A 13,004-nucleotide genomic window follows, 5' to 3' on the forward strand; every position below is an offset into this window, starting at 1 on the left:
CAAGGAAAAGGAAAAAAATGCAGCAAGGATGGCAAATTAATCCAAATGCACAATCACAAGGCATCCCTCTCTATGCCCCCCCTCCCCAGCAGTCCCCAGCTACCTGCACATTGGTGCTGTTTGCTATCATCACTGAATCATAGAAACACAGAATGGTTTGGGTTAGAAGGGACCTTAAAGATCATCTTGTTCCAACACCCCTGCCACTGAGAGGGACACCTTTCACTGGACCAGGTTGCTTAGAGACCCCTCCAGCCCGGCCTTGAAGACATCCACAACTTTCCTGGGCAACCGGTTCCAGTGCCTCACCACCCTCACAGTGAAGAATTTCTTTCTAATATCTAATCTAAACTTACTTTCTTTCAGTTTGAAGCCATTCACCCTTGTCCTATCACTACACACCCTTGTAAATAATCTCTCCCCATATTTCTTGTAGGTTCCCTTCAGGTACTGGAAGGCTGCAGTTAGGTCGCCTCAAAGCCTTCTCTTCTCAGGGCTGAACAATCCCAATTCTCTCATCCTTTCCTTGTAGGAGAGGTGCTCCATCCCTCTAATTATCTTGGTGGCCTCCCCTGGACTCGCTTCAACAGGTCCATGTCCTTCCTGTGCTGGTGACCCCAGAGCTGGATGCAGCACTCCAGGTGAGGTGTCACCAGAGTGGAGCAGAGGGGCAGAATCACCTCCCTTGACCTGCTGGTCACACTATTTTGATGCAGCCCAGGATATGGTTGGGTTTCTGGGCTGTGAGCTCACATTTCCAGCTCATGTCACCCTGACCCATGTGCAGGACCTTGCACTTGGTCTTGTTATACTGCATGAAATTCCCATGCGTCCCCTTCTCAAGCTCGTGCAGGTCCCTCTGGATGGCATCCTGTCCTCAGGTGTGTCAACAATACCAGCTTAGTTTCATCTGCAGATTTGCTGAGGGTGCTTTGATCTGCCCTCTGTGAGTCAGAGGCTCTTTGTCCCCACCATGACTTGGGTCCAGCTCACCAGCTCTCTACCAGCTCACACACTAAGGTAAGAAAGATTGTGTTCAATTCTGCCCAAGTGCTTTGACAAATCAAGGGACATAGATCTATGGGGTACATATTGCTTTAAAATGCACCATGGGGGTGGTGCAAGCCCAGAGAAAGTGATGTTACCAGATTACTCCAAGCCACAAGACAAATGGAAAATGTCTTGTTAAGCTGCAAAACTTGCCTTGTAAAAGAGCAGATGGTACAGATGGCATGAAGTTGTTTAGGTAAATTGCAGTCTAAGGTAAATCTGGACAAATACTTCAATTCTGGTTTTAATAATTCCATTTTTAATGTAGTTAATTGCATGGTCAGTTGGGAATAAGCCCTTTGCACTGAATAGAAAGGTTAAAAATTGCCATATGGAAATAAGCAAACACTTCTATTAAGTAACTTTCCAAGCCTTTTCAGAGTTAAATTAGCAAAAAAACAACAAAAACACAATTTTCTTTTGGTTTTGGCTCTCCAAGCTTAATATTACACGTTTCCAAAGCTCTAAGACACCATACCTTACTTGGGAGCAGACACAGGGCAGTGCTGGAAGAACATCAGAGAAGGCAAGAGCCATGAGCACCCCAGCACCTCTGCACTAACTCCAACGTAGACAGAACAGAGCAAGGTGTGGATCAGGAATGTTGATACCAAACTTAGGACACCTATTGTCAAAATGAAGCTTGGTGTAGAGACTAGAATAGTCAAGCTCCACAAAGGTATGGACAGGTTACCCCCAGGGAACCTTGTCACTGACCACAACCGGCAGCATGGCTTCCACTCAAGGTAAAAGGCAGCAATAATAGAGTTTGCCACCGATTATTCAGTCATGCATGAAGTGGAGCATCTGAAAAATGTTGCTGCTTTCTGGAAAGATACTGTTCTTACTCGATATTGCTGTATAAGCATCAAACCATTTTGTTTTAAAAGCCATGGTAAATTTATGAATGAAACTGTGCAGGAGGGATTTAATGAGAGATCTATAGCAAGTGTTCAGTGGTCTGGATGTTGCCTGCCACCAGGGTAGCATGAAATCATTTGATAATTAGACCACGGCTATGCAGGATTAGCATACCTTAAAAATATAGGGCTGCATTAATTTTATTTATATAACAGATGGATATTTAAAAAGGTCGTGCATTTTTTAATGAATGCAACGCCACGCCAGTGTTGACAGAAGATTTGGAAGTGTTACAATATGGCCAAATCTAAAGCTAAAAATGCTGGTTTCCCTTCCCCCTGTGCTCTGGTCATGGAGCTGAGAAACAAATATACAATAGTGTCGTGAATTTCCTTCCAGAGATCAGCTTAAGTACAGTACTTATAGGGCACTAGATTATATTTTCTTTCATTTCATGTTGATTATAAGTTGTTACAAGACTCCCATTATTAAAGCTATCTGAAGACCTCACACTTCTCCTTTAGCCCCACAAGAAAGAAGATAGGAGAGTAATTACTATTAAAAATAAAATAAAGACAATTTAAAAGTGAGAAAACTTTGGGTTTTTTAAGCAGAGCAGTATTTACAATTTTTTTTACCATTAAAAACAGGCTTCCAGACTATTTCTTCTTCTTCTTCTTAAAAAAAAAAAAAAAAAAAAAAAAAGTATGCACCAGTTCTTAATACTGTAACAACACAGAAAATGTTGGTTTTCACTCATTATCCAGGGATGAACTCTTTCCCCTTCCCCCTCTAAAGCCAAAATTCACAACAGGCCCCCAGGTATTGAGTTCCACTTTCCTCTGTGTAACAACTTCAGGAGAATGGGGCTTGCCAGTCCATTTTGAAGACAAAAATTTCTAAATGGTTTCATTAAAAATCTCATCCCTCATCTCCTTTCTATACCTCTTCCAGAGAAGAAATGAAAAGGATGAGAGTCAGGATCTAAAATACTGGCATTTCAACAGAATATTTGAAAATAAGGAGGTGTCCAGAAAAACCTTTGTAATATTTTAGGGATTTTAACCAAAAGTGGAGGGGTTTTTCCATTCAAAGTTGTCCCAAGGAGATACAAGAGGCATTTATTTATAGTTTAAGCCAGCCCTTTTGTTAGGCTGCCTTCTAAAAAGTTTTCATACTTGGAATTCCAGGAAAATATATAAGCGGGAGCACAATATGAATTTGTCCTCCTTTTTCCACAGGGCTGGTCCTGCCCTGGATGGAACTACTGTAATACTGTCAGACTGGTAGTGGAAAAATGCTTTTTAAACAACCACTATTTTAAACAATAGCACAGGGAAAGGCCAAGGGGATGTCCAGCTGTAGAGCCTGAAACAAGCAGTGGTGAGGGGAAGCTATTTACCAAACAGCATCAACACTGCAACAGCAAAATCTGCTTCCAGTGTGCTCTTGGTGCCTGCAGACAACATGGCCCTAAAAAGGGTTGTGGTGAACCTGTGCAAACAATAAATGGTACCAATAGCCAGGGCCCATTCCCCTGCTGTGAACTGAAACCCAGCTAACTGTTAAACCACGTGTTTCCTCACAACATTCAACTGGTCTGCGAAATCAATTGCTACCAAAGATAATTAAAAGGGATTTTTATGATTCATAAGACATGGGAGACTTTGCTATTACAATGTTGGACAGCCCATCGGTATATTTGCCTAAAAATGATGTTTCACAATGTAAAATTCTAAATCACTTTTTTTATTCCCAAAAACTAATTTAAAATTTCCCGCTTCTTGGAGTTTCCTCAGGAAAAAGAGGTCAGAAACAGAATGCTGGGCTATACAAGCCACCGTTCTCATACAAAACCCTGATCTTTGTGTGCTACACACTGGGTTACCTTGGAACCCCTGATCACTCCAGCAACATTTAACAAAAACACTTAACTTGAGTGGTTAATCTTCACACAGCTAACTTCTGCCTCTCACTGAAATAGCTTTGCTTGGGCAAAGTGGTTCTTTGGTGCTGGTGGGGAGAAAGAAAATATAGCACTGTCTTCTGCTAGGAAATGAGGAGCACGTTATTAGTGATGCTCCTGTCTTGCAGTCAAAGGACACCACTCTCCTTAGAGCCAGGTTAGAGATCAAGCCTATTAGGCAGTTGCATGCCCTCTTCTCAGAAGATCCTTTTCTGCCTTTTCCCTATTTAGTAAAATATACGTGAAGTTCGATAAGGAATATGGCCTAGAAATTGAGGGATTAAGCACAGAGGTCAAGAACAGGCATGGTCTTGGCATTAAACATAACTCCAGCTATTCTGTCTTATATAGTTCATGCTTAAGATTAGACTTTTGAATTTTTAATCAAAAAGAAATGTTATTAAAGTGCTCTGCTATATTTTTTCCCAATAATTGACTACACAAGGCACATATTGGACAAATCTCACATATTCAGTTCATGAACTAGTAACACTCCTGAGAAAAAACAAACACCAAATCCGATGTCTTTTCAAGTAGAGTAACTGAGGTCAGAATCTGCCCCTGGACAATCATATAGAAAACAGTCACGAAAAGCCTATGTATAGAAAAACCTCTCTGCTGCCTTAAACTCAACTCCAGACAATCTAAAGAGCTGAAACAAAAAGATATTTCATATATGGGTTTCATGATCTTCTGAAGAAGTGCATTACCTTAAAGATCTTGGAAGCCAAAAGCTTAGAAAGCAAGACCACAAATCACTTGGAGGACTCAAGCCAACATCTGCACAATAAAACCTCCATAGAACAGAAATATTCACTCACCAGCTAATATAGCACATTGTCATGGAAATAAACACATCCCATCTTTGCAAATTCGGTTGTACTTTTCCATCTTGAAGATTTGGCTGATGATGTCTTTCTTCAGCTCTAGAGATACAGGGATAGCTTTATAACTGTCACACAAAGGGAGTATACCTTAGGACACAAGGAAAAGCCATACAAGACAAATTACATCCCATTCAGCTTCATGCAAATCATATATTACCATTAATCATCTCATATGAAGTGGTCAGATAAGATATGCCATAATTGCTATCAGAGGAGCTGACTTCTGAGCCTGTTGAGATATTTTTAACCATTAAAGGTGAATTTAATTCCAGCTAATTTTAATAACCCCAAAGTAAGGTGCCTAACCACATCTTGCCATCCAAGTTCTCTCCACAGTGAAAAAGAAAGATGATACATCTGGAGGGTGATTCACCACATCGATCTTAGACATTTATTTTAGAATGGGATGAGTCACTCTTTGGATGCACATACCTTTCTTTGGTGATGGATGAAGCCTGGACACCTGAGTTAATTCAATTATCAATGTTTTAAAAGGTTAACGTGAGCTGACATAGTCAAAGCCTTGGTCAAAAGTCCATAGAGAAAGGAGACCTGATGGCAATTTGTCAGGTGCTATTTCTAAAGAGGTTAGATGTCTTCATCACACTAAGAGGGGATTTTTCCAAAAAAATTACCATCTGCATAGCAGCTGTTACCTCATTTTAATTATTCATAGCTGTTTGCACTGGGGAGAGAGATGATGGTGTGGGCAGAGATAAGAGTGAGGGCAAAATTTTTGGAATGATTTTGATCTGAGTTCATGGACTGCATACTTGAGAGCTGTCTGAGGGGGTGTAAGTTATTTAACTTGTGACTAACAGTTCTCATTAAACTGCAGACCAGCAGATGCCAATATTTCAGGTTAATTTACCAAACCACCAGGCACTAATTAGAGGAAATATTACTCAAGAGACTGTTATCCTGAATCTAGATCATGTACTAATAAGCCAGACAGTGAGCATTTAGATAGCACAATTGATACCATTACATTTCTTTTTAAAGTCCTTTCTTAAGGCCTTTCTACATAATACTCAAGACTTCAGCTGCCAAATTGCTTATATTTTCCTGTGAATCAAGGCTGGGTAAGGTTGCTTGAGGTAATGCAACTAAAGTGTTTTTCAAAGAGGATGACAATGAGGAGTCAGCACCATAACAAACAAACAATGTTTTAATATCCATACACTAAACATTTTACTCAAAGTTGGGAAAAAACCCCAGCATTAGAAAGATTTTAAATCCTAGATTTAACAAGATACAAGCCTGTGTTGTTTCTACACCTACATTAGGAATCACTTTTGGGGAGAAATTCCATGTACGCAAACACGTGTGGAGAACATGGGCCTTGGGGTGGAGTGAAGTTCTGAGACTTGCAAAGAAATGTAAGAGGCCCCAGTTTCCAGAAAGTCAGTTTCCAGCAAAAGACAGTAAAAAGAATATAAACTTGTTTTAGGACTCAGTCACTGTTCACAGTCCCAGTATCTCCAGCATGGAAGGGCCAGATGAAACCCACACTGAGGTCCCTCGTGGAAGTACAAATAAGGCACAGTCTTTTTCCAGCTGAGCTGCTTTCTGCAAATGCAGGGCATGGTAAATACACGATAAGGGCCTGGGCAGCTTTGAACAACCACAGATAGGCTAAGGACTCGTGAAGGAATTTAACACAGAGGCAGGGATAAAAGTAGTTTCCCTATCAAGCCATAAGCAGTTTGAATCTTTCTCCTTGTTTCTCTCAGCATAAGCCTAAAGTTTACAAATTCAGAAGTAGGGACTTGACATGGTGCTTATCATTTTACTCCTTAAGAAGAAGCAGCAGCAGTGTTTGAACAGCTACTGAATACAGCACAGTCTGCTTTCTACTCTTGCTACCAGTACTAACTTTGCTCTTCAACCAGAAGTTGAAAGTTTCCACCTCAAAAGGTTTTCAGAGTTACTGCCTTGAGCTACTGCCTTGAGCTACTGGAAACAATGAGATCTTTGCTCAAGTGGCAAGAGGAGGGACCATGCTGCAGCTGAGGGAAGCATGGTGGTTGGGCTAATTCCTGCTCTAATTCTGTCCTTCATGGTGGCTGGCACTTCACAGTAAATACTGTCTTGGGTGAGGGCAAAAGAAACAGCTCTTTTTATTAATTCCTACCCTCTAGGATGGCATGTGCCAGTTGGTGAACTAAGGGAGGCTGAACTTCACCTTTGCAAATGCCAAAGCTTGAATTTTAGGCACTTGGGTTCAAGGGTTTAGCTCTGTTCAGTGTCTTGTAAACAGCACTTTTTTTTTCCCTGGTTTTCCAAAGGATGCACTCCTCCCAAATCCTGTCCTTTCCTGCTATGTAGAAGATGGCTTTGACAAGGAACATGTCCTGTGAAGTGGGTAGGGACTACAAAGCTGGATCTTAAGATTTATTTGGCCCTAAGTACTGAAGAGTGATCATCACCGCACAACAACTATATTGTTAGAAAATGCCCACTCAAAACACTGTCTACTGATGGCAGTCAATCCTGCAAGGAAGAAAAACATTGAAAGGGAATGTGCAGAAATTTATCTTCTTTCCCTCCCCCTTTTTTCCAGGACAGTCTATCTGGCAATGTCAGATATGCATTGTTACACTTCCATGAACAACAATTTTCCAATTTTTGTTTTGAATAAAATGACATAATTGAATTTTGCACTTCTGAGGATGAAAGTGGTGATGGAATCAGAAAAATATGTAGCTTTTCAAAACCCCCTATGCAGATCTTCCTCCTGTTGTAGTACTAGATCCTTCCTGCTGTAGTATTATATCATTAATATTAGTGATAGCAGCAAACCCTAAAACTACTTACATGCACTGCTAAAAAAAGAATGAGTAAACATTTTATGTTGTCATTACATGACAGTAAATTGCTTGAACAATTAACAAAATAAGACTTCTGGTTGTTTATTAGATATTGCAAGAACAAAATGTACAGTATACAAAATTAATATCAAAAATGTTCACATGATTGATTTTAACAACATATTTTTCTTTGGATTAACTGCAGTCAAGCAGCTTTTAAAGACATTATGTTGAGATCTATTTTCTACTATAGGATCTCAAGTGTATCACTGTATGCTATCTACAGTTTTAATCTATAGAATGAAAGTAACAATTTTTGCTGAATCTCAGTGGCATTTGTTGAAAAAGAACAGAACAGTAACATTAGCTTAGAGGAGAAAAAATAATGTTAATATTTCAAATTCATATGCAAAATTGCTTTTGAAATTTCAAACCTTACAATTGTACATTTTCAATTTCAAGCACTTGCCGTAAGAAGTTACATTCTACTATAGAGGTGAGGAAGATTTTGAACTTTGTTTTTCTTTGAGATCAATACATAATCCTCATTTTCTTTTTCCTAATGAACTTTCACATCTTTAAAGTTAGTGTTAAACAATGTTCATTCCCTAAAGAAACAATTTAAGTGTGGTTATTTCATAAGCTGACAGTTTTCATTTAAGGTATATCTATACAAAGGAATGCAAAGTGGTTTTCATCTTCCAAATCTGTGCATTTTCAGTTTATGTCATATTGTTTAGCAGAAAGATAAAGTAACTATTACTGACTATTCTAGATAGCCTAAAATCAGCCAATCTGTTCCATAAAATATACGCTCACCATAATGGTTTTCACTACAATATAAAATACACTAGGAAAAACTGAAATTATTACCAGGGCATATTCCATAGTTATGTCAGTATTGATAATGTTTCCCAGATTAAAAAAAAAAATAATTTTTTTACATTAATTTTTTATACATGCTCTACTTAGCAACAGGAATATGATTTAAACTGAAAATTCTTCTCATGTTGTCCAAACAATTTTTCCTAATAGACTCTGAATGTACTTGCACAATTGCAATGCATTCAAAATAGTGACCTACTGCCAGGTAAGTTGGTCAATGACTTAAAACAGGAATGAGTGCTTGACAAGGAGTGGGCTAGCCTTCCAGAACAAAACAGATGGCGTTCTTTCTCTTGAGGTGGCGCTGATGTAAATCACCTTGTAAGTTGGCACATATCACAAGAACAATCTTAAAACAATCCCTGTGAATGAAAATGAAGGCAAATCACAATACAAATGATGCAGAGCCATTTTATGGAAATTTAGGAGAGTCCAAAGTATTTGTGCTCTGTTTTGCATTGAACTGGTGAAATTCAGGGGATTGGCTATTTTATTTTTAAGAGATAAACTATTAAAATCATCTTATGCTGGGAACAGCTGGGCTTGCTGTTTTCTTTCCTTTTATGCCTTTTTTTTTTTTTTTTTAAGACCATTGGCAAGAACAATCTGTGGGCTCTTGGATTGAGTAGCTGACCCAGGTTGAGTTACTGGTGCAGTACAATTGCACAGTCCGTCTCTGCAGCCCGAGCTCCCTGCAGCACTTGCAGAACCTTGCGTAGGTGTTGATGTTGTAGTTGTAAATGCTTGCAGAAGGGCACTTCCCGTCACATGAAACAATGTTCACCTGGTAACAAGCATGATGAATAATTACCACATTGAAGAAGCTAGTTAGGAGTTCTCAAGGAAGTCTAAAAACATTAGGCACCCAAATCCAATGGCAAAGCAATGAAAAATTTGGAGGTATTTCCTCCAGCACCTTAATCCCACTACATCTGAAAATAAGCTCTGAACTACATTGCCCAGATAGGTCTCACTTTGGATCTTACTAGTATCAATGATGACTTCTCTGTCCATTTCAGTAACAGGTTTTGGCTATTAACAGACACAAAGAAACAATTCTGGTTTTGAATTTTAAAGTATTCATAACAACTTTGGCTTGAACATGGCACCAAATGTTCTGTCTCCAACTCCCTGCAGTATTCATTTCAGTGATACACTGATGCAGTGTTGCTGTACTGGTATCAGTAAGGAGGGATAAAAGAACCAATCCTTTGGAAAGCCAAGGGGAATTACTACAAATGATACCAAATCTGTAATACAGACTGTAAGAGAAATAGTCATAGAAACGGAATAATTTTTTCTAATTTAATAGTTAAGATTCATGTTTCTGTTCAATGAGACACTGAGACTAAATCTCCTGGCTGCTCAACAGCTTATTCTGCAAAATGTACTCTCAGAGTCATTTTAGAGGCTACAGCTGTTTCCCTACACTCTTTTATTACAGCTTTTCCAGGCTCTCTTACACATCTCACATGAGACGTCTGTCTGCACTCTTGCTGCTGCTCACGGTCTTACTGCCCAGCAGGACATTGCTGGTGTCCTTCAACAGTAAATCCTTCGATAGTGCCTCATTCTTCTTCCTTCACATTTTACAGTATGTTCATGCTGCTGTTTAAAAAAAGCTTTCAGGACCCAAGATTCCTCTCTTCATGATGTTGGCATTTAAATACTTTCCCCAGGCAGATGGAAAATTACACACATCTGCAGCCATTTTAACTTTAGAATATCAGGGGCAAAGATTCAGTTATATTGACGTTAATTTGCATATAATAATTGCATTATAGGGTGAAATAAGACTTTGGATTTGCACTAAATCAACATGCACCTAATGCTTACAAAAGCAGAAGTAACAACCTTCTTTGTACTATTTGAGAAGGTGATTGCTGAGAATGTAGGGAAACATTAAAACAGCTTTATGAAACACAAATCTCTGCCTCTGTGACAGAGATGAAGACAATAGCCTTGTGGAATTTGGGTTCCTTTTCTTCCTTCATTTTATTTCTCTTTTTTTTTCCCTTCTATTAAAAGAAATTGTGATAGTTATCTACTTACTGGTGTGTTACTCCTGCAGTCGTTCTTGCGGATAGTCATCCTAACAGTCACCTTCTTACAGAATTTTCCATCTTCCTTACCTGCAAAAGGGTCATAAATCAAAACATATCAGCTCAAAATTCTAAACATGTCAGAGACAAGAACATTCCTGAACATTTTACTGGGTCAAGAGACACCATGAAAAAAATACCCATTAGCTATACACTGAATCACTTTTACAACTATTCTATTTCATGCATTAAAGTATTCATCTCCTTATATCTTTAATAACAATTATAAAAGGTTCATTCTTCAGTCAGAAGTCTTTTTAAGAGTAATTCTACTGTGTTCAAAAAATTTTGCAAAACTGATCACTTCTGTGAGAAGACTTGTTTATAAGGCATAAAGTGCATTTTCTATGAAATACCTCCAACAAACTTTAATAGCAGTAATTGCATTCCAGTGGTATAAACAAAGTTTAAAATTAATATGCAACAGTAGAATCTGATAAAGAACAGGGTGTTAGGGGCCTTTACATTTGTTTTTATTATGTTTTTATTAAATAAAAGAACACCAGTGAACAAATGAAAATTTTTATTTGCCTTTTCATTAACATTGTTTCCACAATTTTTCTAATAGAAGTATTTACAAAGTACATGAATAAAACAATAAAAGATAACAAGAAATCATGGAATTAAATAAGGAGTTAAGCTTCACTGAAGAAGAGAATCCTGAACATTTGAAGAAAAACAAAGATGTTCAGTATAAAGTTCAGTTGTAAGAGATCAGGAAGCACAGAATCTTCTTAGGATGATCCTCTCTGTGCTGGAGAAAGCACATCATACTGCAGATCTGTAAGAGAAATGAACGGCTAATTTTAATATATCCACTTTCACTGTTTCACACCAGATTTTATGCATCTTGGTGCAGTCCCCCTGACTCTCCACTTACAGAGATGAGTTTTCTTTCAGACAAAAAACCCAAATATGTTGACAAAAGGTGAATATGCTTAGCTCCAGAAAAGCAAGGACACTAAAGGATTCATCAGTTTGACCAATACCCAATACTGAACTGGGACACAGTTTTATCACATCTTTATGAGCAATGTCCAGTTCCCTGCTCTAATCACCGTCAAACCAGTAATACTGCTTGTCAAAGAGAAACAACTTTTTGTTCCCTTTTTTTTTTTTTTTTGGTGGTGGTTTTGTTGTAGTTTGGGGTTTTTTTGTTTTGTTTTTAATTATCTAAACCTCTTACTGTTTCTTGATGCAGTAGAGTTTTCTAGAATATGAAAGAAACTACATCAAAAAATCTTGGAAACAAATAAAAACCTACAGACATAAACGGTTGGCAACTGCTTGGCTGCTTTGAATTATATCTGCTTAGTGAAAAAGTAAATTGAGAAACAAAGAAAAAACAAATTGTTCTTGAAAATAAAAAACTCACCGTTATTTCATGTTTTTCACAGCTCTTTTCACGGTTCTCTCTTCTTTTACATTATACATGGTGTGTAGGGTGGAGAATTCAGTGCAGCTGTGATTATGACTTCACCCAGGCTACAGTGAAAGTACATCATATCCCGTAAAAAATAAATATATAATGTATTTCCATGCATGTATGTTAACATCCAGTGGCTTTTTGTGAGCTTTACAATATACTTTTCCATGAACAACCTTACAAAACATGTGAGCGTTTTATACATGTCGCATTACGGATTCTTTTTCACTGTCTTTATGGTTGAAAATCCTTGCTTGGTTTTTGGGTTGACTCATAGCACTGTTGTCACTTAAAGTGACAACATGAAAGAGAAATATCTGAAAGAGAAATATAGATTTCTCTTTAGTAGTCCTAGAGTCAGAAGCGTAATTTAATGTAGGATGTGTCACTTGGTGATGTACAAAATTAGAGTCATCATAATTTCTCTGAGAGAAATATAGAGCTGTTTTCACAAAATAAGTGCCAAAACAAATGCATTCATAATACGTTACAATTCAAAGAATTAACATGCTCTATGAAAAAGAACAAAGATAATCTCCAATTTTCATGGAGTAAACACTGGATTGCTATTTTCAGTATACTGTCCAAACTATGGATGGGAAAGAAATTATTTGCTTTTACTGTATATGGCACAAAGCAAACCTTTATGATACATCATCTGCAAAAATGCTGCTTACACAGTAAAGCTTTAACAAGCAAAGCCATTGTTCTCTATGTTCTACAGCACTGTAAACATGATTGAATTAGTTTAGTTTTTCAAACACAGCAATTTTACACATGCAGCAAGCTAAAGACTATGCAAGTGCTTACTACCAACAGTACATTGTTGGCTGACAACAATGCACCGCCCACACAGTGCAACATGAAAAACAAACCAAAACCAAAATGTGAGCCACTCTGAACCGTGAGCAGTTACACTACACTGCAGCTTTTGGCATTATTGGGTAACGTGAGGTCTGATGATCCTAGCAGGGAGTACATTGTTGGAAATCAACAATGATTCTGTTTGGTTTGGTC

The 13,004-nt window shown here is 38.1% G+C and overlaps 1 protein-coding gene across 1 annotated transcript in view; it reads right to left on the reverse strand.

The window, feature by feature from the left end:
- Positions 1-8,493: 8,493 nt before the first annotated feature.
- The window catches only part of OTOG (otogelin), a 100,224-nt gene continuing 95,713 nt past the window's right edge, over positions 8,494-13,004 (reverse strand). The window contains exons 56-57 of the mRNA XM_050336791.1: positions 10,512-10,591; positions 8,494-9,243 (exon numbers count right to left, since the gene is read on the reverse strand). Of these exons, the coding sequence (XP_050192748.1) occupies positions 9,043-9,243; positions 10,512-10,591 (281 nt within the window). The 3' untranslated portion in view covers positions 8,494-9,042. The remainder of the gene's footprint in view (positions 9,244-10,511; positions 10,592-13,004) is intronic.

This window comes from Myiozetetes cayanensis, unplaced genomic scaffold (assembly GCF_022539395.1).
Source record: "Myiozetetes cayanensis isolate MyiCay16 unplaced genomic scaffold, myiCay2020 scf6-25, whole genome shotgun sequence".
Classification (NCBI taxonomy): Eukaryota; Metazoa; Chordata; class Aves; order Passeriformes; family Tyrannidae; genus Myiozetetes; species Myiozetetes cayanensis.